General features: G+C 48.9%; 1 protein-coding gene across 2 annotated transcripts in view; it reads right to left on the reverse strand.

The window, feature by feature from the left end:
• Positions 1-25,034, reverse strand: part of LOC147725792 (uncharacterized) — a 198,545-nt gene that overhangs the window by 154,077 nt on the left and 19,434 nt on the right. The window contains exons 3-4 of one of the 2 annotated variants that reach the window (XM_086959943.1): positions 8,206-8,340; positions 2,883-2,927 (exon numbers count right to left, since the gene is read on the reverse strand). In XM_086959943.1, coding sequence (XP_086816069.1) covers positions 2,883-2,927; positions 8,206-8,340 — 180 coding nt within the window. The remainder of the gene's footprint in view (positions 1-2,882; positions 2,928-8,205; positions 8,341-25,034) is intronic. The other variant, XM_086959944.1, reaches the window with a different exon arrangement.

Genomic DNA, 25,034 nt, shown 5'->3' on the forward strand with positions numbered 1-25,034 from the left:
GGATTTCCAGTTAGAATTAATGAACCCCTCCCAGTGCCCCGTTAAGAACCTGGTAGCCGGTGACAGTCAGTCTACCATCTCCAGGCAACTAAATCTAATGGCAGCCTGGATACCTCTCCAGGTGTCTCTAAAGGCAGAATCTCTATTAAAATTTCCGCCCCAATCCCCCCAAACACCTCCCCAGTCTCGACGACCTATTCTTTGCCAATTCCCCTCATAATCATAATCAGGGCCCGGGCGCCACCTGGGGGGGTAGAAAAAAGAGAGGCGTTTAGTATCAATGCCTTCATTTCCACCTTGCACGTTCCATGAGCAAATATGGTCAGCCGTGTAAGGATCCTCAAAGTTTACCACAATGCAATCGCCCTGGGTTGTTTTCCTCTCCTTCCCTATCCAGTGTACCCTGCGCACCATTAAGATCTTGCTCGACCAATTTTGCGGGAGCTGTCTATTATTATTTAACCAGTGTTGGACCTTGTTTTTTAATGACCAATTCGGTTCCTCCTTGTGGTCAGCCAACTCTGGGACCCCCGTCATGACCACCACAAAGAGGGTCGACTCAGGCGGCAAAGTCACAGTGAGTCTGCCCTCTACTCCTCCCCTGTTCCATTCCCTAGTTGAAGGCGCAGACGGGGCCCCGCGTGATTTTCCTTCCTGGCTAAGGTGTATACTAGGATTTTTGGATTTATCTCCCATTTTCCTCTCTGTGTCTGCGGGGGTGTTCCGTTTCGCAGGAACCACTGGAGTAGGTGTTATTTTAACTGGAGGCCCCGCAGGTTTGTTATTTTTTGGTTTAATTAATTGGTTAAGTTTGTTGGCCCCGCTTTTAGGCGCCACTTGGGTCGGTGCATTCTTGGTGAGAGCACATAGTTCAACTAACTGTTTTTCTATATATGACAATCTAACCTCTAGAGGGGAGAGATAAAATTTAAGTAGCTCATCCATTTTAGTTAGGAGTAACCCATCGACGTCATCATTGTTAGAATCTCCAACAAGGATGGCAGAAGCCTCAACACTTACTGAGCTGACATCCCCGTTTGTCAAATCTAGTTCTGGTTGACCATACCCCCGTACTAGTGGGTCAGATTCCTCCCTATGTTTATTAGATACTTCATATGTTTCCCCGGCCTTTTTTGTATTTTTCTTTTTATCTTTTTTTTCTTTGGTATGGCACCCTCCCTCCTTTCCCTAGATTGCCTAGTGCTATTGTCGTCTGTCAATAAGTTAATGGCTAGTTCCGGGGTCTTTTCCAAAGCCAGGCTTAATTGAGTCGGTTAGGAACTGGGATACTGACAATTCTACCTCATTTGGGTCACTATGAACATCAACATGAGCATGTACAAGGCCTATATCCCTAGCCTGCTCAGGAGTTCTAGCAGCTGCAATAAGACCCAGGGACGATCTTTTTGCCAAGGCTGGGTCTTGGGAAACTCTACGTTCCATAAGAGTGATCCCTTGATCGATAAACAAATTTGCCCTTATAATAAAACTATCTAATGGGCCAGTTAGCCTTTCCCCTCCCGCTGCCGTTTTGCTCCGAGAACCTCTAGTAGTCATGATGAAATGCTAAGCCCAATGCGCAAGCACAAAAAACACGACTATTAAACAAGAGTATAGTTAAACTAAACAATTTCTAAAAGGTGACAAATAAACTTACAAATCAATCAATCAATCACAGGGCTTAAAGGGGGGGCCCAGTCCGGTCTCACTCGGTCACAAACGGGCCCGCCCTTGGCCCGGGCTTTGCCCGGGCACGTCCCGTGCGCGTCCTGCGTTTGCGGGGTAGATGCCTATGATATAGGGGTAGGTGTAGGAGGGGGTGGGAAGAGGACCAGCTGCGGCCGATCAGTGGTCCTCGCAGTCCCGCCTTCAGCCTGTGGCCAGGTGTCCAAGAACAAGGTTCGGCGCTGCAACAAATGTCCGTAGTAGGGGCAGCACTCCCTTGGTCTTGAGATGACGATGCGGAGGCCACGAGAAGTGGGTAGACGTGCAAGGAGAGAACACAGACAAAGGTCAGCCATCCGGGGTTATGGCAGCACTCCCTCAGTTAGTCACAGCAAATGGCATCCTATTTAGTCGATTGGAAGGGTTACGGTCCTGAGGAGAGATCTTGGGAACCACATTCGAATGTACATGCCCCAAGATTAGTAAAAACTTTTCATGAACAATATCCCCTCAAGGCAAAACCTTGGGAACCCCCTTTGCAGAGGGGTACTGTCAGGAACCAGTGTCAACAATCCAAAAATAAATGCCAGCTAGTAGGGGCTACAATCGCTTACAGTAAAAGAAGGAGATTCTGTGCTCCATGCTACCTCAGGGAACCACATGACCTGTCCTGGACTGTATTGGTAAATATGTGGTGTTCTAAGATGGCCGCAAGCGCTAAGGCTAGCGCTGCAGCCTTCCAGCAGTGAGCCTGAGGATTCCAGCACAGCTGAGGCTCGCGCTCTCACTCAGCTGTGCGCACTTCACCAGGACCCTTAGGGGAGCAGCAGTGCGTGCCTTCTCGTCCGTGGCACCATTAGAACAGGTTAGACAGTGTCGGTGTCTGTTTCGTTTTCTCCAGCGGTAGAAAAGCATTTCTCTACGCGTCAGGTGTCTGAAAGAAGCTTTCAAGGAAAAATGCTCGAGTTGCTTTCTTAAATATCCACAAGAAATTCCTGATGCATACCGGAGTGCTTCGTCTCCGACAGGAAGGCCCCAGTCATGCAAGTACCCGTTTAGGGAAAACTATTTAGTACACACATCATTGCTACAGAGTATCTTTCTATTGACAGTCTCACTCATAAGTATTCCGTTTCTGGTGGGTTAAAATAATCAAACTATAAATCGTTATTTCAGTTTAGACAAGTCTAGCCTTAGTGGAGATAAACTCCACTTACCTGAGGAAACTGTTCCTGAAGGGCATTCTGTGTCCATATATCCACCTGTAAAATCAAAGAAAAGAAAGGTTATTAGATTTACCTACAGCAATAAATAGACAATTAGAGTGTTATAGTCTGTCTAAGAGGTACTAAAACTGTCATTGCTTTTTAGAATGATATCGCTACACTCCATTTCACACCAGAGTCAATCAATCATATCATTTGTAAAGCGCACTACTCACCCGTGAGGGTCTCAAGGCGCTGAGGTGGGGAATGCTGCTACTGCTCGAAAAGACAGGTTTTGAGGAGTTTTCTGAAGGTCAGCAGGTCTTGGGTCTGCCGTAGGTGGATGGGGAGGGTGTTCCAGGTCTTGGCGGCGAGGTGGGAGAATGATCTGCCACCTGAGGTCGCTCTTCGGAAGCGGGGGACTGTAGCGAGGGCGAGGTCGGCGGAGCGGAGCTGGCGGGTGGGGGTGTAGAAGCGGAGTCGTCTGTTGAGGTAGGCTGGCCCGGTGTTGTGGAGTGCCTTGTGTGCATGGGTGAAGAGCTTGAAGGTGATCCTCTTGTTGACCGGGAGCCAGTGCAGGTCTCTCAGGTGGGGTGTGATGTGGCTGCGGCGAGGAATGTCGAGGATCAGGCGTGCAGAGGCGTTCTGAATGCGTTGGAGCCGTCTCAGGAGTTTGGCCGAGGCTCCAGCGTAGAGGGCGTTTCCATAGCCCAACCTTGCTGCTGACAAGGGCCTGGGTGATTGTTCTTCTCGTTTCAGTGGGGATCCACTTGTAGATCCTTCGGAGCATGCGGAGGGTGTTGAAGCAGGAGGAGGAGACGGCGTTGACCTGTTTAGTCATGGAGAGGGTGGAGTCGAGGATGACCCCTAGGTTGCGTGCGTGGTCGGTGGGTGTTGGAGCGGTTCCCAGTGTGGTCGGCCACCAGGAGTCGTCCCAGGCCGAAGAGTTGGATCCGAGGATGAGGACCTCCGTCTTGTCCAAGTTCAGCTTCAGTCGGCTGTTCCTCATCCATTCAGCAACGGCCTTCATTCCTTCGTGAAGGTTGGCTTTGGCGGTTGGGGGTCCTTGGTGAGGGAGAGTGTCAGCTGGGTGTCATTCTATTCTATTCTGGGTTTGGTAAAGCGCGACAGCTGCCCCAGCAAAGGGGCGTCCCGGCGCTGAGAGGAGTCACAGAACCTACCAGGAAGGGGAAGGGGGGGGGAGTGAAGAGCTAACCAGAGGGAAACAGGAGGGTCTTGATGGCTTTTCGGAAAGTAGGAAGGCTGTCTAGGGAACGGATGTTAAGGGGCAGAGCATTCCATAGCTTAGGTCCCAGGACCCTGAAAGGGCGACCTCCAGTGCGGCAGAGCTTTGCACGGGGAAAGCACAAGAGAAGCTGGTTAGAGGAGCGCAGATCACGACCAGGAACGTAGGGGCTGAGGAGATTTTGTAGAAGAGTGGGACTTCCCTGTTTGAAAATTTTGAAGATCGTGATGAGGGCTTTGAATTGAATTCTGGAGTCAACGGGCAACCAGTGGTGTTTGCGGATGGTAGCTCTGGCTGAGCACCTGCGGGGAAGGCCGACAAGCGCTCTTGCGGCCGCATTTTGCACGCGTTGGTGTCTAGCAATTTCTGCTTTGTTTGCGCCTAGGAGGAGGACATTCGCGTAGTCCAAGCGAGAAAGGATAGTCGCTTGGAAGATCAGCTGGCGGACCTTCGGGTCGAAAAAGCCAAGTATAGAACTGAGATTTCTCAATAGACCTATACAGGTGGCGGCCACCTTTTTGGTGTGAGTCTGGAAGCTGAGTGTGGCGTCCATCCAAACTCCTAGATTTTTTACAAGGGATTTAGGGAGTGGGATGGAACCAAGGGATGACGGCCACCAGTGCTCGTTCCAAAGGCTGGTGTTTCTGCCAAGGAGTAGCACTTCCGTTTTCCCTGCGTTCAAATGTAGGTAGTTATCCGTCATCCATTGTGCCACTGCTGCCAGGCCATTTCTGAACCTGGAGGCCGCAATGGAGGGGCTTTCCGTGAGGGTGATGACCAACTGGGTGTCGTCGGCATACGACACCAGTGTCAGCCCCCACTCTTTGGCCACCGCCGCAAGAGGCTGCACGTAAAGGTTGAAGAGGGAAGGGCTCAACGCTAAGCCCTGAGGAACCCCCTGTGTTATGGGATGGGGTTTGGAAAGAAAAGGGGGGGCTGACACCCGGAAGGATCTGTCCTTAAGGAAGGAGCGGAACCAGGTCAGAGCGAGGCCAGAAACACCGGTCATCTCCAGACGCTTAAGAAGGATGTCATGGGATACCGTGTCAAAGGCTGCGCGTCAAAGGCATCGGCGTAGGAGAGGATGTTGAGGTCGTGCCGATTGGCGACGTGGGCGAGCGGTGCCATGTAGATGTTAAACAGAGTTGGGCTGAGGGATGAGCCCTGGGGTACGCCGCAGATGATCTTGGTGGCTTCGGAGTGGAAGGGCGGAAGGCGGACGCTCTGTGTTCTGCCGGAGAGGAAGGAGGTGGTCCTGTCCAGGGCCTTCTCTTGGATCCCAGCGTTGTGGAGGCGTGTTCGTAGTGTGTCGAAGGCGACTGAGAGGTCCAGGTGGATGAGGGCCGCCGTTTCTCCGTTGTCCAGCAGGGACTTGATGTCATCGGTGGCGGCGATGAGGGCAGTCTCAGTGCTGTGGTTGCTGCGGAACCCGGACTGGGAAGGGTCCAGGATGTTGTTCTCCTCGAGGTAGCGGGTCAGTTGTTCGTTGATGGTCTTCTCGATGACCTTTGCCGGGAACGGGAGCAGGGAGATGGGCCGGAAGTTCTTGAGGTCCTTGGGGTCCGCCTTGGGTTTCTTGAGTAAGGCGTTGATCTTGTCGTGCTTCCAGCTCCCCGGGAAGATTGCTGTCTCGAAGGAGGTGTTGATGACTTTCCGGAGATGGGGTGCAAAGGATGTGCTGGCTTTGTTGAAGATGTGGTGTGGGCATGGATCTGACGGAGATCCGGAGTGGATGGTGTTCATGATCTTGATGGTGTCATCGTCGTTGATGTTGGTCCAGTAGAGCAGGCGGTTAGTGCGGATGGTGGTCGTGGGGGCGGAGGTCTCGGTGGTTGTCGGGGCGGTCGTGGCATTGAAACTGTAATGGAAATCTGTGATCTTGCGCTGGAAGAAGGTGGCCAGCGAGTCGCACAGGTCTTGCGAGGGTGGGACGTCGTTGGTGTTGAGCTGGGGTTGGAGAGTTCCTTCACGATGTTGAAGAGCTCTTTGCTGTTGTGCGCGTTGTTGTCTAGGCGGTCTTTGAAGGAGGCCCTTTTGGCGGATCTGATGAGGTAATGGTGTCTGCGGGTGGCATTCTTGTGGACGGCGTGGCTGTCCGGTGTTCGTTCACGGAGCCAGATCTTCTCCAGCTTTCGGCAGGTTTGCTTGGAGGCCCGGAGGTCTTCAGTGAACCAGCTGGCTTTCTTGTTGGTATGATTGTTGGAGGGTTTCTTGATCGGGGCGAGGGTGTTGGGGCAGTCGTTGATCCACTGTCTGAGGTTGCGGGTGGCGGAGTCCGGGTCGGCATGGTCGGCGGGTGGGCTCTGGGCGAGGGTAGTGGTTAGCTGGTCTTCGGTGACTTTGCTCCAGCAGCGGTGAGGCATCTGTTCGGTGCGGTGGTGCGTTTCTTGAAGGTGAAGTGGATGCAGCAGTGGTCGGTCCATTGGAGTTCGGTGGTGTGGTTGAAGGAGATGTGGGGGCTTGCGGAGAAGATGGGGTCAAACGTGTGACCGGCGGAGTGGGTGGGTGTTGTGACGAGTAGTCTGAGTCCGAGGTTGGCTAGGTTGTCGATCAGGGTGGTGGAGTTGGTGTCGTCATTGTTCTCGAGGTGGAAGTTCATGGGTGTGCTTCGGGCGGCCAGGAAGCAGGTGTGTGATCGTCCGGTGTTGAGTGCGTGGAGGGTTTTGTTATCATAGCGGTGTCGGGCGTCGTGGCATTCGTGGTGTCCAGGGGTCCTGGTGCTGGGCGCGGTCCAGGCACGGACGGGTACAGACGGGCTTGCCTTAGGTGCGCCAGCGGCGCGCTCGCTGAGTGCAGCCGCGTAGCGGCTTCCATATGAGGGGATGTGGGAAGGCGAATGGGATTGCAGGTGGGCGGGGCCGCAGGGAAGGAAAAACAAGTTAAAGCAAGAAAACAAGTACAGGCACAGAGGAATTAAAGCAAGTCTGGGCAAGAAAGCAAGTTAGACACAGGGGAATGAAAACAAGTCTGGGCAAGAAAGCAAGTACAGGCACAGGGGGAATAAAAACAAGTCTGGGCAAGAAAGCAAGCACGGGGAATAAAAACAACTCTGGGCAAGAAAGCAAGTACAGGCACAGGGGAATTAAAACAAGTCTGGGCAAGAAAGCAAGTTAGGCACAGGGTAAAAATACAAGATTAGGCAAAAACAATGCAGGCAGAGCCGTGCAGCAGCGTGCGGAGCGACCTGCCTGCGAGCAGGGTCATAGGTCGCTCCTTTTACCGCTGCATGGCTTCCATATGAGGGGATGTGGGAGGGAGGAGCACCTGGGAGGCGGGAGCAGGTGGCGAATGGGATTGCAGATGGGCAGGGACGCAGCGGCGGGAAAAATGGGCGGGCCGCGGGAGAACTGGGCACAGGAAGGAAAAACAAGTTTAGGCAAGAAAACAAGTACAGGCACAGGAGAATAAAAACAAGTCTGGGCAAGAAAGCAAGTACAGGCACAGGGAAATAAAAACAAGTCTGGGCAAGAAAGCAAGTACAGGCAAAGGGGAATAAAAACAAGTCTGGGCAAGAAAGCAAGTACAGGCACAGGGGAATAGAAACAAGTCTGAGCAAGAAAGCAAGTACAGGCACAGGGGAATAAAAGAGGATTAGGCAAAATCAATGCAGGCAGAGCCATGCAGCAGCGTGGGGAGCAACCTGCCTGCGAGCAGGGTCATAGTGGAGTCTATGTATTAAACGCCTCAATAACCAACAGAAGAGAGGCAATAGTTCAGTCTCTAAGGGTATGTGGTATGAGGGTGTGAAATACATAAATACTAGGCTGATAAAAAATTGTTTAGATCTTAGTAATTTGTTGTTTGTATTACAGTGTCTAAGAAACTGAAAGAAACAGCGCAAGAAGCAAGATAGAAGTAACAGTACAGAAGACACCAGAAAATAGAAGACAAAGCGGTCTCTTCTCTGTCCCCAACCCCTTCCCCCCTGGGAGTTTCTTCATACTTCCAGAAATATTCTTTGGAAGCGTGGAGGTAAACTCAGGGAGGTATGGGGAATAGTCATCATTCTGCTCCTGTGTAGTATCTGGGAAACTTCAATTAAGACTCTGACAACAATCCACTAATCACACTGAGGAGAGCTCTGCCTACCAGGTGGCACGATCATCAGCTTTGCCACCACGCCTGTGGGCGGTTGATGGGACACTTTGCTCGGGTGTCTCAGCTGGATGTACTGTGTGGGAGTCTCCGGGACATCGTCCACATGTTCAGGAGGGCACGTCTCGCCTGTGTGAGAGAAGAGAAAGTCAAATGTATGTCTAGATGTAGGTACTTGTTCTGCATATTCAGAAAAAGTCATTCAGGGAAACTACCAGCACAAACCGATGCAAGTCCTCATGGAGGCATCGAAACAATGTCTCAGAAGAAAAAGAGCATGAATTTTGAGCAACCATTCCGTAACTCTTTTTGAGTGGACGGCACTCACTGCTCCACAAACACTAGACCAGGAAGGACCATACATGCTAAATCCGGCACCAGAGGATAGGTTTCGAGGTTGGCAAACTGTGAAAGAAGTGTCTTAAAAACCAGTCCGCACTGCCTGGCTTCTCTAGCTATGAGGGCTAATGATGGGGGGCTGTGAAACAAGGCACCTCTCACAGCTGAAAGCAGTGGGCTCTCCAGATTTAGCGGCTGATGGTCATACACGTAAGAACAGGAGGAGGTGGAGCATGGGTTGCAAGTAAACATGAAATAAACTAAAAAACAAGAGATGGCTAGTGGTAAACAAGCATTTGTCCATCTAATAGTTCAGATCTATTTATAGTGAAAGCGGCTCTTCAATCATTTTCAAATTTATGCACGTGGTTTTGTGGATGAGGGAATATGGAAACGAGGCAATGCTGCAAAAAACTAAACCTGAAATTAGCAGACTGTAGTCCCAAACTCCAGTCATTCTTACACTCATTGTTTCACCACTGTCTCAAAGCTACTGGCTACTGCAGCTATTTTGGTGAATGATTGAAACATTATAATGAACCTAATCAAAAAGAAGAGATAACATCATGAGAATTGTAAAACTATGTTATTTGTTGTGATTGATATGTTTAAGCGTAGTTTGAATGTTATTCTCTGCTGTAGGGGTATAAATACCTAATCACGTGAAAAAAAGAATTTTGAGGTAATACAATTATGTACATATTTTCTATTAATTTTATATGCCTACTACAGCCTTGAAAAAGAGGTGTTGCCTCAAAACACATGTTGGCTGTGTGCAAGCATTCAAAATCTTGATCCCAGATTGGTTTTAAACTTAAAAATAAAAAATAGAAGAAATAAAAACAGGGAAATAGATGTATATCGTTATTGGGAACATTTTCTGCCATCATTTCTGCGTCCCTCCTATAAAGAGAACATTTTATTCGGACTGCACCGGTGAGGGCTTTGTTTCTGGAGAAGTTTCTCCTGACCCTCTTTCATTGCGTCATTTGTAGCAAAGGAGTAGGAAAGCAGCCAATGTTTCAACTTTTGGATTTAATTGGTTTACTAATTTGGAATCAACAATAACTTATCACTAAGGCAAAACATATGAGTAGACACGAGGAATTGGCCAATTAACTACTTTCCAAAGTGTCTGAGAAGAGAATGAGTAAAGATGGCTGAGAACCAAGAGGACTCAAGGATTGATTCTTTACATTGGAGAGACTACCTAAATGAGAATCATCGACTCCGTAACACTGACAAAGCAGCTAGAGGTTGATTGTACATAGTTAGGGGTCTTAGGATCCACATTCTTCCACTGTTGAAGATCTCGATAATGATTGTGCTGAAAGATGGGAGAAAAAACTAAAAGAAACCTCCAGAGGTTTTATGTGTATGGTTATAGATCAGACAGATGCACAAAGATTGAGAATTACTAAGGAGACAGAAGAGGTGAATGTTGCTATATTAGTAAAGGTGATGTTGGGATTTCAGAAAGAGAGCTTTAATAGACAGAAATGCAAGTTTTACATGATGTAAGGGACTATTTGTCTGGTAGCGTGTATACCTATGCATGTAGATACGACAATACCATTTGTAAGAAGAATGTAGATAGTGAAGGAACTAGTAAACAAATATTGAGATCGAGAGTGCCAGTACATTATCTGGCAAAGAACAAAATTTAAGTGGATCTGATTCGGAAATTCGGGTTACTAGTAATCAGATGGGCTCTAACAGTGATAATGCATTGATGGTATTCTCCGCTTTTTTAGAGGAATTGAAGCAGATGGGATTGTTGGAACAGAGGATGCTAATAAAAGGGAAGACAGGTGAGGGCTCACAAGGTCAACAAGAACAACTACGAGAGATAATATAGGGGCTAAGGGTTGGAACAACAGAAGAGCCCTAAGAAAAAGAGGAAGTAAGAACAAGAGTTCAAAGGAAAGGGGATTTCAAGAAGAAAGTATAGTGACAAACGCATCAGACTGATTCTTAGATAAGAATAAATTCAATCTTCTGAAAAGAGGACTAGGCTTTGCCTCTTTGAAACACCTTAATCAAGAAGTGTGGCTCACGGTGTAGAGCAGGCAGACACGGAAGCTGAGGTCAGACCCGGGACCAGGGTTCAATTCCCGACGCGGCAGGGTCATGAGCTCAAATGTACACGGACTCGATAATTCTCGCTTCGGTGCCTGTTCTAATCATGGGTTCTCACTCTGCAACTCTGGGCATTAAGCTTGCTTAATCTCCACAACGGCCCCCTGCGGCGGGATGCCTGGCTTTCACCTTGGGGATGCCCTGTAGGGGCTATCTCACAGGGAAAAGCCAGGACGGGTTCCCAAGGCAAGCGCCGGGAAACCTCCGGGTAGCTGTGCGCTCAATAAATGCAATAATAATAATAATAATAATAATAATAACAACAGAATAAAGTTGATTTATTTAGATTTGATCGTAGATTGACACTAAACGATTGTTGACAGGTTGCCAGAACAAAGGTCACATGTGGAGAAAAGAGGATAGAAGCAATAAATCTATAAAAGAGTTGGTTAGTACAACCATTCTGATGAGCTTGGAGGATGGTGCACATCTGGCTATCGAAGATCTAGCCACTCAGTTGGAAATAGTTGAACATATCCAAAGGAAAGCGATCTCAAATGCAGGCCTAGAATTACTCCAGAAATACAGATAATGTAATCGATATTGTTTATGAATTGATACTGCAAGATTTTGAGGCATTCACTTATGTAAAACAACATCCTACTGTGAACAAAGATGAGTCTGCAGCATTGAAAAGGTTGAAGGAGCAAACCTCACTAATTATCAGACAGGCTGATAAGGGGGTAATGTTATTGTAATGAATTACTCAGAATAGGACATTGAAGCTAATAGGCAGCTAAATAATGTCGAGAACTACATGCCAACCAATACTTCTGTCATAAAAGAGTCAAACTAACTAAAGTTCCACATTAAGCTGTTGGAATAGCATCCTGTTGGATTACTAAATGATGATTGTACGAGAGTAGGATCTGCATCTTATGGTTACCCCCACTTTTTGCTGATGTTTCGCTGTTTTTCGACTTTAGTCTGGCTGGGGCCCTGCTATCCCGGACCCCAGCCTAGCTGCTTCCCCTCTAAAATGACTGCATGTACTTTAGGTACATCACAGATTGGATTCTGGGGTACCCTTATAAGTCCCAAGTATATGAAATCCTATATACCCAGGGCATAGTTACCGCAGAGGCCGCTCAGGCGTTGCAGCATGTATTATGCCACCCCTGGAAGACCATGCAAAATGACACAACAGGTCTGCTACAGCAGCCTCTGTAAGGTGGTGCATGCACCCATTACCCAGATATAGGAGGAGTGTGCTTCAACGATTAGAGCTGTCCCAGATAATCACACAATTAACTCAACCGTAAAATCACTTAGGTGAATACAAAGACAATTATAACAACATTGTTTTTAATCACAACGTGTATCGTAAAAAGTCATCCATATAATAAATCGATAGTAAATCACATATAATGCCCCTAAGAAGTGGAGTAGGGAAGGGTAGTGCTGGGATAGTGAAAGTCTAGGAATTAGAACAGGGGTCATGAGACCTGAATACACCAGAAATAATGATAAGTTAACACAATGGAACAAATAACTCATCAATTAATTTAGCAATCATGCCTCAAATAAAATCACAAATGATAAATCAGGGAGGAGGCTGAACACAGGAGGAAGTGTCGAAGTGCGGTCTCGCAACAACTATCGGTCATAACTTATGTTTTCAATGATGTATTCCCCGTGTTCTCAATATATGACCACGTACTTCCTCTCGGCCTTTTATCATTTTATGAGTTCTTTGGGATCCTATGTGACCCGCAGTAACATTTATTTATCAATTTTCTATACAGATTCCACCAACTCCAATACCAGCCTTAACATCGCGGTCACTCCTACCCAGGTCCCGGCAGTGGACACTGAGGAATCTTCACCTCCCACTTTCCCTGTCTTTCCCAGGTTTCCTATGCTAAAGGAGTCGGAGGTCGGGGACCTTCTCCTACAGATGAAATCAGGTTCTCCATTGGATCCATGCCCTCCGCACATTCTGCATTCTATTCCATTAGCTATAACTGGAGTATTGACCTCTCTACTAAACAAGGCTATATGGTCGAACTCCTTCCCCTCAATCTGGAAGAAGGCCTGTATCCGCCCGATTCTGAAAAAAGACTCACTCAACCCCGCCGAAACTAAAAACTATCGGCCCATCTCCTGTCTGCCTCTACCAGCTAAAATCCTCGAGAAAGCCATGAACTTAGAACTGATGACTTTCCTTACGAAGAATAATCTTCTTGACTCTACACAACATGGCTTTCGAGCATGCCATTCAACTGAGTCAGCCCTGATCATGGCAACAGAGGATATCAGGAAGACCATGGACGACGGTGGAAGAACGGCCCTCATATTACTTGATTTAACCGCGGCGTTCGACACCGTCAATCATTCGGTCCTACTGAGTCGTTTGGAAAATCTGGGCATCTCCGATGCCGCTCTAGCCCTCCTAGCATCATTTCTGACAGGCAGAATCCAACAAGTCCACTGGGATGGACTTAAATCAGAGGAATTTACTCTTCCTGGAGGAGTCCCACAAGGGTCGGCATTATCACCAACCTTGTTCAATTTATATGTCACCCCCTTGGCGAAACTGATAAAATCCCATGGCTTGAGATTAGTGTCTTATGCAGACGACACAGAAATCATAGTGTCGGTCTCCGATTCCATTGAAGCAACCGCAGGCCGTTTCAGGAATTGCCTTCTCAGTGTAAAAAACTGGATGAGCCAAAATGTTCTCAAATTAAATACTGAGAAGACTGAAATCATAGAATTCGGTCAGAAGCCCTCGATATGGAGTCCGCTATGGTGGCCCCCGGAAGCCGGCTGTTGTCCTACCCCAGCCGAGAAGGTTAGAAACCTCGGATTCTTACTGGACAAAAACCTCTCCTGCACAGCGCAGGTGAACCAAGTCACTTCAGCTTGTTTTCATATGCTGAAGGTACTTAGAAAGATCTTGCCCTTTATTCCACCTACCTTAAACAAGCATTTACAATGCAATGGTCTCGTCTTTGTTAAAGTTGGAGCTATCGGCATTGCTCATTATATTATTTTTGTTTTTAAAACATATAAATAAATGGCATTGTCATTTACAATGCCAATAGCTTAATCTCTCACAAATGCTATGCCTATTGCATTGCACCCACACAAACAGCCACACACACAGAGCCACACACACACAGAGCCACACACACAGAGCCACAGAGACAGAGTCACACACACACAGACAGAGCCACACACACAGACAGAGCCACCCACACACAGACAGATCCACACACACAGACAGAGCCACACACACACACACAGAGACAGAGCCACACACACACACAGACAGAGCCACACACACAGACAGAGCCACACACACAGAGAAAGAGTCACACACACACAGACAGAGCCACACACACAGACAGAGCCACACACAGACCTCAGAGCCACACACACACACAGAGACAGAGCCACGCACACACGCAGACAGAGCCACACACACAGACAGAGCCACACACACATTATTTTTGTTTTTAAAACATATAAATAAATGGCATTGTCATTTACAATGCCAATAGCTTAATCTCTCACAAATGCAAGACCTATTGCATTTGCACCCACACACACAGAGCCACACACAGAGCCACACGCACCCACACACACACAGCCACACACACAGAGCCACACACACACAGAGACAGAGTCACACACACACAGACAGAGCCACACACACAGACAGAGCCACACACACACAGACAGATCCACACACACACAGACAGATCCACACACACACAGACAGATCCACACACACAGACAGAGCCACACACACAGAGACAGAGTCACACACACACACAGACAGAGCCACACACACACAGACAGATCCACACACACAGACAGAGCCACACACACAGAGACAGAGCCACAGACACACACAGACAGAGCCACACACACACACAGACAGAGCCACACACACAGAGCCACACACAGTGCCACACACACACTCAGACAGAGCCACACACACACAGAGACATAGCCACCCACACACACAGACAGAGCCATACACACACACACAGAGCCAGACACACACACACAGAGCCACACACACATACAGAGCCACACACTCACTAGCCAGCACGCCGCATACCAAGCACAACTCTATAGGAACAGTTGTGAAGTCCTTCACTAAATTAAGCAACACAGAAACACAACTTGACACACTCTTTCTCTCTATAACTTAAAGCCAGAGAACAATTCTTGACAGAACATTCTGAATCGTATTCAATATAAATTCAACACGCCCACCTCAGCAACCGCTGGGGAGGCAAGTGACTCACAAACACGAACAACTCATTAGGCACAACACTACACACATCCATCTCAAAGACACAGAACCACACACACGTGTAACACACCTCATCCACTGCACACAGACACCGGCAGTGCACCCAGAGTACCGCCATCTGCCAGGGACGGACATCTCACCAGAGTGGGGTGTGTCTACACAACCAGCAAAGCCCAGGGCCACACCTTCCCAACACCAACATCACACACTGCAGCTCCGTGAACTAGCCACCGGTGCGAAACTGAGAGCCACACCAGAAGCACCACGCCAAACACCAGCCAGGCCTAGTGCAAGGGAACAGTAACCAGATGGATGCACAGCACGAAACCTTCAAGGGTAAAGTGCCTGGAGCCCCTACTCTCAGACTGCGCGCTATAGGAATGCCAAAAAGGTAGCACAACATAGCAACACGTAGCACCTTTTAGTGCAAATTTAAAAAAATACTAATCGGGGTTTTATACAACCCTCCCACTCATCCCCCACCCAAAGGTGAAACCTGTCACAGCGGCATTTCGGGCAAAAGGGTTTGCCATGGGGGAGCCCCTTGTGTTCCCGATGCCCGTTGACTATCCCCAGCATTGCTAGGAAGAGGCCTGGTGCTGCCAGAGCTAAATTCTCAAAAGATTAACTTCAGGCACAAGCTCGCTGAACGTTCTAGTGATCAGGAAGTAGAATTAGAATAGCCAGGGGGGAAGGGATGAGAGCTTGCCGCAGATATCTAACTGCAACGTGCAGGCCATAGGTTCTCATATCAGCAACACAGTAAATGTAAATGTAAATGTATTTGAGCTTATATAGCGCACAGCTACCCACAAAGGGTTTCCCGGCGCTTGCTTAGGGAACACGCCCTGGTATTCCCCTGTGAGATAACCCCGGCAGGGTATCCACAAGGTGAAAGCCAGGCATCCCGCCGCGAGGGGCCGTTGTGGAGATTAAGCAAGCTATTGCCCAGAGTCACAGAGTGTGAACCCATGAGTTGAGAAGGCACCGGAGCGAGAATTATCGAGTCCGTGGAATTTTTTGAGCCCAAGACCCGCCGAGGCGGGGAATTGAACCCTGGTCCAGGGCCGATCTCAGCTTCCGGGTCTGCCGCCTCTAACCCCTGAGCCACACTTCTCCAAGAAGTTTATTGGGATCACTGCTGAGATGCGTGCAACCTGCAATTTGACCCTGGGCATAACATCATTACAACATGTGATTGAGAAGACTGTGGGGAAACAGCTGCGCGCACGTTTTAATTTCACTAAAATAAATTTGTAGTTTGAGAACCAACTGCAAAGGCCAGTGTGCACTCCGCACGGCATATATTCTGAGTTGGATAGATAATTGGGTTCGTGCATCTGCTGCTGAGATCTGAGTAGCTTGCAGATCACGCATTTTAAAGCCCAAATAAATAACTCAGTAAACTAATACACCTCTGACCTCATGATGAGATGGGTGTGCAAATTTACACTAACTGATCCCCACCCTAGTGAGTTCAACGCTCAGTTTGGTTCGGCTGACCCGTCGCCATTCCTCATCGGTCGCTAGAACTCGCTATTAACAAACCAACAGCCATTTCTAATCCGACATTCAGTCGAGGAAGGGACTTTACATATTGTTGCTATTGTAAACATTGCTTCAGACGCACACAACGTACCTGGGTAAGACTTTCCATGGACGCCAGCTGCCGTCTGTAAAGAGTTATCGACAGTGCCCAGAGTGTGGACACTATTCAACAAAGCACGCTCAGAGGGGTAATGCAGATCAAAGCAAACAGAGGTAAAATACCACATTCCGACAACAGGCATTGACTCCACGTCCCTCATTTATGACCCACTCATTAACATTCCCCACGTAAATTTCATGCTGAACAGACACCAACTTGTCCACGCTATGAATTTAATTTGAGCGGCGTCTAAACAGCTATTCTCTCTACCACGCGTATTCGAGGGAGCTGTGTCCTCTTTGCTACGCTTGCGCAGACAGAGAGGATCTCGAGTGCTGCAGGTGTGAGTGAACTGCATCTTGCGCATGGAGGTGGGATGACAACTGGTGGTTTTGCATCGTGCGCAAGTCCAGTCCCTAATGTAGATTGCCTCAACCACTTCCTGTCGCTTCTGGTAGCTAGTTTCGAGGTGTTTTGTCTCTGGTTTCATGAACTGTTTGTACAGCCTAAGAAACAGCTGGAAAGTGCCACCAGTAGTAAATTGTTCCAACAGGACTTGGATAAGGCAAGCGTAAACACGAACGGATAAGGCAAGCGTAAACACGAACCAACTAAGCCCCGACCTTTTCAGACTGGGGGGCCTATTTTGGTCCGATGACGTCACGGATAGAAAGAACATGAAAAAACACGCCCCTCAATCCAAAATGCATGGGCTTAAAGGGACAGACAGAGCTTTTCTCCAATGGCTGGCTGCCGTTTGGCCGCCGTTTAGGAAGCCAGCCAATGGAGAAGAGCTGGCTTGTTTACCTCCCTACTAGAAGCCATAATTTCTCGCCAGCGAGACTGTGCAAGCGCAGCCTACGCAGGCCGAGACCTAAAAACTGTTTGTAATTGACATCATGTTTTTTTAACCAATTTTTGTTTTTTTTAAACCAAAATAGCACAACACAACATGTGAATACAGTAGTATCTTGTGGGTATTACCTCCGCATGTACCAGAGGTAGCATAGGGGTGAAATCAGTAAAACCATTTTTACATACGCTGTGCCAATAGCGGTAGTGCCAATGGGGAATCAAATTTGTAATTCACATCATGTTCAAAACATTGTGCAACTAATACTGTGTTCCAGGCACTCAACTAAATTGTGGTTTATTCTGAGTGAAGATTCTGTTATAAGAAAAGATCACACTACCAAAACAAGTTTTCACGACCTGTTAGCAAAGCAAAGGGCAGCGCTTGAGGTGCTGACAACGCATGACACATGGCTACCCAGTGTACGCTTTGGGCTTTAGACTCTTGACATGCTCCCATGAAATAATCCCACCAGGTATTGAAATCACGCTGTGAAAAGTTGCCCCAAGGCTGTTACTCGCATTTCAGTTTGTTAGATTTCTTTAAAATGAAGGTGTTTGAGCCGTGCAGATCAAAAGTTCAAAATAAAGTGCGGCTAAAGTATTGTCTGTTTCTGATGTCTGCCTGCAGCGGGAGCCCCTGCTCGGTGAGGTTTTACGTAAAACATGGCTCATGTTTTCCTAACTTGAAAGCGGTCCTGCGTTGAGACAAAGCACAGCTCCCGTGTACTTAAAATTGATGTGTTGGCTGCCAGTAAAGCGGTGTGTAAGTAAGTGTACGTATAGAATGAATGCATCTGAATATGGCCCGCAATGGGAACGTTTTTTTTATATGTGTTTAACAAACATGCAATGATAAAAGACATTGTAATTTACAATACCAATAGGTCAAAATTTCCCCCACACCCTCTGTGTTCCTTCCTTCCTCCGTGATGCCTCCTATCCCGCCATCCCACCCAAAAAAAGTTTAGAAAAAACTTTTAGCTATGCCCCTTACCTCCTGTTGTTGTTGCTTGCCCCCCACACCCATTACCTCCCAAAGTAGTTGTAGCAGTAAAAAAGGCTATGAAGTGCCTAGTGCTGGCCGCATCACAGTTTTGTTTTTCTTAAAGCTTTCAGCTATGCTGGGCCACAGCCACGCTTCTGTACAACATGGCTAAAGAACACTGACCAAGCCAATACCTCACGTAGGAGAGACCTACTGGTATCCAATGCTTGACCAGTGGCCGCCCAGTGAGTATAGTGCATGGGGTTCAACACCCTACTGTTGCCCAGATTATGACTTTGTCAGTGCTTTCCGACTCCTGAATCCCTGATTGCGAAGGTGTCGGAAGTCAAGTCAAGTCAAGTCAAAAGATTTGTATAGCGCGCTACATACCCAGAGGGTCTCAAGGCGCTTGAAGAAGGGTGGGGAGTTACTTGTCGAATATCCAAGTTTTGAGTTGCTTTCTAAATGCTAGGTGGTTCTGAGTAAGGCGAAGGTGAGTGGGAAGTGAGTTCCAAGTTTTAGCTGCTAGTTAGGAAAAGGATCTACCTCCCATGGTGGTTTTGTTGATGCGAGGTACAGTGGCAAGGGCTTGGTTGGAGGATCGTAGCTGGCAGGAGGGGGTGTAGAAGGATAGTCGTATGTTGAGGCATTCGGGTCCGATTTCGTAGAGTGCTTTGTGAGTGTGGGTTAGGAGCCGGAAAGTGATTCTCTTATTGACGGGGAGCCAGTGGAGGTTTTTCAGGTGATCAGAGATGTGTTCTTTACGCGGGATGTCTAATATGAGCCTGGCTGAGGCGTTCTGGATGCGTTGTAGTTTTTTCTGGAGCTTTGCGGTGGTGCCGGCGTAGAGGGTGTTTCCGTAGTCCAGTCGGCTCGTGACCAGAGCGTGGGTGACTGTTTTTCTAGTTTCGGAACATTACACGGTATGGAATGTTGACCCTTCGCCATCGCCACGGAGCAGAGCGCCTGGAGACGTTTCATAGGCACTTTGGGCGGTTGTTCGAACTGCATGTGCGGGTTACAAATGAACAATAAAAAGAATAGAATTATTGTATTTCAACTCCTGGCTTTCTGACTTCATAGACTTGTGATAGCTCAGAAATACGCTATTTATGAACGGGGAGCAATGCGACCTGTTATATTCTGGGTTTAAATGCTTTACGTGTTCATCAGATGGATGAAGGAAACGCGGGACACGCCCAAGAGAGTTTATTTTCTGCATTGTTTGTAAAGCACAATCTGAACCCTGTCAACTACTCCCCATTTGGCTAAATCTTTAAAATGCACTTGGGTTACACATCACTAAAGTAACAAATACCTGGAAATCGCTTGAGTTCCTGGCAAGCCACCGGCCCGACTGGCGCGAAATCCGGAAGTCCGGCAGCGTCATGCTTGCTGTGGGGCGGGACTTCCGCCATAAGCTCGTGCACGAAGTGACTCGCCGAGATGGACGTGGTGATGCCGGGCTCCCATGCCGGAGGGGGAGCCCGGCGGTGACAGCAGAAAAGTGGTGACTGAGGCTGTGGATACAAGTGCGGGGCTCCCATCAGTGAGGGAAGCCCCGTGTGTGCCACGTCAATGGAGGCGGAGGAGATGACACCCGGTGAGTGAGACTTGGTGCCTTGGGGGCTCGTGCACAGGCTCGGGCGGCTGGTGCGTGTGTGCGCGGCCATGGCGGCTGGTGCGTGTGTGGACAGCTGGTGCGTGTGTGCGTGGCTGGGGGCGGCTGGTGCGTGTGTGAGCTGGTGCGTGTGCGCGCGGCTGGTGCCGGCTGGTGCATCTGTGCATGTGGTGGCGGCTGGTGCGCGTGCACGGACCAGAATCTGCGCGATCACGGACCTGAATCGCCGCTCGTGACCCTCTCTGTGTCCGTTGACAAGCAACTTGGCAGCAATAGGTCTCGAACGAGACCTAAAAAGACTGTCATTGCTGCCCTAGTAATGTCTCGGGTTGATTATTGCAACTCTCTCTATCTCGGTACGGGAGAGAAGCAATTGATCAAGCTGCAGGCTATCCAGAACGCGTCCGCCAGGGTTCTCCTGAACCTGCCTAAGCGTCACCCCACCTCCCGGGCCATTCGAGAGCTGCACTGGCTGCCAATTAAGCGCAGAGTCCAGTTTAAGGCCCTCTGCTTGGCCCACAAAGCCGTTTACGGAAAAGGATCAGATGATTTGGCCAAACTCCTCCCCCGCTATGTGCCCAACCGAACTCTAAGATCGGCCAATCAAGACCTGGTCTGCGTGCCTAGAATCCGGAAAGTGTGCTGGGGTGGAAAATCATTTTCTAATCAGGCCTCCAAACTCTGGAACTCTTTGCCTGTCGAACTTCGCTCACAAGCCTCCAAACTGAGATTCAGAAAATCCCTGAAAACATGGCTGTTCTCCCTGCCCTGATCTGTCTCGCATCACCTTCTATTCTACAGCGCCAAGACGCCGCTGCATTAGAGCGCTTAATAAAAACTTCAGTCAGTCAGTCAGATTCATTGCCCCACCTTCCTCATCCCCTGTCCTGATGAAGACCCTCTAGCAAGGTTTATACCACGCCTGCATCTACTTGGGTCGAAACGTCAACACTTCCTCCTGTGTTCAGCCTCCTCCCTGATTTATCATTTGTGATTTTATTTGAGGCATGATTGCTAAATGAATTGATGAGTTATGTGTTCCATTGTGTTAACTTATCATTATTTCTGGTGTATTCAGGTCTCAGTGACCCCTGTTCTAATTCCTATACTTTCACTATCCCAGCACTACCCTTCCCTACTCCACTTCTTAGGGGCATTATATGTGATTTACTATGGATTTATTATATGAATGAGTTTTTACGATACACGTTGTGATTAAAAATAATGTTGTTATAATTGTCTTTGTATTCACCTAAGTGATTTTACGGTTGAGTTAATTGTGTGATTATCTGGGACCACTTTGTCTGTATCAACCTTCCGCCCAGGTCCCAGTGACTTCTTGGGTTAACCCGTGTTCTTACAGCACTCAATGGTTAGAGCGGCAGACCCTGATGCAGAGGTCTAGCCCGGGGCCAGGGTTCAATTCCCCGCCTCGGCGGGTCTTGGGCTCAAAATTCCACGGTCCTGATAATTCTCGCCTCAGTGCCTATTCCAATGATGGAGTCCCACTCTGCAACTCTGGGAAATAGCTTACTTAATCTCCACAACGGCCCCCACAACGCTAAGGATGCCTGGCCTCCACCTTGGGGGTGCCCAGGAGTGGTCGCCTCACAGGGAAAGCCAGGATGGGTTCCACAGCGGTATCCGTACAAGCGCCTTGAGACCCTTGTGGGTGAGTAGTGCGCTATACAAGTATCAATTTAATTTATATCTATTTAAATCACTACACCTATGAACCTATCAGTCACCCCTATGGCAAGTCTTACCAATCCTGAAGGCAGGGTGCTGGGTTATGTGTCTGAGGGTGCCCATGCTTGAGCAGAGCCCCTCTGCAGCCTTCGTAATCTATCTTCCGGGGTTGTTAGTGTTGCAGCCTAGACCATATACTTTTAAGTGCATTATAATCTCACGGTAAATACTAACTTTAAAACGGCTGCACAGAACCATGTTGTGTTTGGTGTCAAACACCTTGGAATCATACCTCCACACCAGTAACTGGTGTGGGAGTGTTAGACCTGTCTGGCTTCTTGCGTAGTCCCTCCAATTTATTTTTTATTTTGTCCCCTTTTTGCCCCTCATACCCTTAATAATTTTTGTCCACTAACTTTTTCTAGGTGTTGGTCAAGGGGATAGGTGCTCTTTCCCCCCCTCATAGTTTTTCACCTCAGGCCTAGAGGCCTGTTCTGACAGGAAAATAGTTGGAACCGGCCATTCTACAGAAACCGCTTTGATTGAGTTATCAGACACCATCAAGTTCTTGCAGGATGAGGGCAGGCAGGCTGTCCTCATCCTGCTCGACTTAACCGCGGCCTTCGACACCATCTCACATGTCATTCTAATCAATAGAATGCGTGAGATTGGTGTCTCGGGTTCCGCTCTTGCTTGGATAACATCATTCTTGTCCAACCGCTCTCAAACGGTTTCCTTAGGCCCCTTTCTTTCTGGCGAACGACCTACCATCTCAGGTGTGCCCCAGGGTTCCATCCTGAGCCCTCTCTTTTTCAATATATATATGGCCCCCCCTTCTCACATTGATCGAGTCCCATGGGATCCTTGTGACATCCTACGCTGACGACACCCAGCTTGTCGTCACCATTGACAAAAGACTCCCGGATGCTGCCCTTAGATTTCAAAACTGCCTTTCACAAGCCTTTTCCTGGCTCAACCTGAATCATCTTAAATGCAACAGCGCCAAAACCGAAATAATACCCCTTGGTAAAGGCACACTCTTTTCCCCCAAAGACTGGTGGCCCCATAACTCCGAAGCACCACCGAGCGCGGTCTCTTCAGCCCGCAATCTTGGAGTTCAATTTGACGCATCCCTCAGCTTCGATGAGCATGTGCGCATTACCGCAGGGCGCTGTTTTAGCCTGATCTGGCAACTAAAGAAATTTTTCAATTTTTTGCCTATTTCAGCCAGGAAATCAGTCGCGGTGGCGCTTATCCTCTCCCGGCTGGATTACTGTAACGGCCTCCTAGCAGGCATCAAGAAATCTTCCCTTAAAAAATTACAAAGTGTTCAACACGCAGCAGCCAGGCTTGTCCTGAAACTCCCCCGTAGGTCCTCGGCCTCTGCAGCTCTCAACACCCTTCACTGGCTGCCCCTCCATAAGAGAATCTTATTCAAGCTTCTAGTCACTGTCTTTAGATCCACCAGGAGCACAGGTCCATCCTACCTGATTAAGCGCTTCCAGCGTTATATTCCAACCCGCTGCTTGAGGTCATCAGGTGCTAATCTAATCACTGAACCCCGAATAAAACTAAAAACCAAAGGCGGAAAGACCTTTTCATTCCTGGCTGCTAAGGCATGGAATCGTCTTCCCCCCAACCTCAGGCATGCCCCCTCAGAAAGCCTTTTCAGGAAACTCCTGAAGACTTGGATATATTCTCAGTCTGACTTATCGGTCCTCGCAGCTATCTGATCCTTGCTCCCCACAGTTGATCTTCTGTGTGCTCAGCGCCAAGATGCTCCCTCCGGAGCGAAAGTAGCGCTTTACAAATGCTAATAAATATCAAATATCAAAATAACCACAAAATGGTGGCCACCAACTGCCCTAACTGCCAAACCCAGAACTTGCCCATAGACTAGTATAGGGCGTTCCAGAACCTTCTGGTCCCTTCTGGACTCCTGAGGGTCAGCCTATAAAAGGCGGAATGCTGGACAGCCATTTTGTCTGTCAGTGAGGAGCAGCTAGAGTGAAGGCTGAGGTCTGGTAGGGGTAGGTTCCTGAAGGGTGGATTGCTCTACAAGGGTAGCCCTCTGTCAAGGCTTTTCCACCTCCCATTTCCTGTTGTCCTAGCCAAGTTAGTTCATCCTGCTGACCCTGGACAGTTAGGCGAAGGGGTTAATTCCAGTAGTCTTTGGAGCTGAGAAGGACCCTGCCCTGGGAGCTGAAGTAAGAGTTCCCCTGTGCCCCTAAGTCTGTCCAGTAAGGAGGGATAGGGGATTAGTGCTGAAGAAGAGCTCTGTGGCTCTACTCTGAAGGAGCCCCCCCTTTCACCCCCCTCCTCTCTAGAGTGTGGAAAGGAAGTACTTCCTCTGAATAACTTCAAGATGTCCTTATTATTGACTGGTCCTGTGGTGTGTGGCAAGCCTCTCAGCCTGTTAGGTGGAAAGTGAGGGGCTAGGATCTCGTTCTCTTTATTAAATTGGGAGCGGGACCCCTGGGGCACCGATCGCGCTCCTTGTCAGCGCCTTCACAGGATCCACTGAGCCTGAGTAGCCTTGTGAGGCTTTCATCGTGAGCGGGACCCCGGGGGCGCCTACCGCGCTCCAGTCGCGTTGCTGTGCAGCGCCCCGGTTGTGAGGAGAAAGTGAGGGCGAGACACTGCCAAAAGGCGCCTTCGCGCATGCCCAAGTCGACGCAGTTATCCCCGGAAGGAGGGGCCAGGAAGTGAGCAGGCCCGTGAAAGAGTCGCGTCCTTTCCTGTATGCCTGCGCAGTAGGAGGCGGCGCCAGCGTGGGCGTACCGCGCATGACCGCGGGAGAAGTGTCTTCGCCCGACCGGCACTGAGGTGGAGCGCCAGGAGCCACAACAGCTTGTCAGCGTGTTCAGCCTTTTCTTCCTGCTCGAGCGCCACACCGAGGAGCTGGCCCGAGCAGGGAGGGAGAGTTAAGGGGCCCGGTAGCGGCCTGGGGGCAGTGTTGAAACCGCCGTTTCCTTCCGCTCGAGCGCCACATAGAGGAGCTGGCCCGAGCGGGGAGGGAGAGCTGAGGAGCCTTCAGAGGCGAGAGAGCCTTTCCTGCACTCGGGTCCTTGGCCATATCGGCTGCTATTCCCCCTTGCTTCTGGCGCAGGACGATTCCAGCATCGACTCAATTACAAGTAAGGAGGTAAACACGTGGGGGAAGTGACTTCCACAAGAGTAACTAGTGTCATAGATTGAGACTTCACAAGTGAATAAACAGAGACTCTGTCCCCAGGAGTGCAGTGTCCTTGAGGAATCCCTGAAGGGGCTTCAATGA

The sequence above is a fragment of the Lissotriton vulgaris genome, chromosome 3_1 (genome assembly GCF_964263255.1).
Source record: "Lissotriton vulgaris chromosome 3_1, aLisVul1.2, whole genome shotgun sequence".
NCBI lineage: Eukaryota > Metazoa > Chordata > Amphibia > Caudata > Salamandridae > Lissotriton > Lissotriton vulgaris.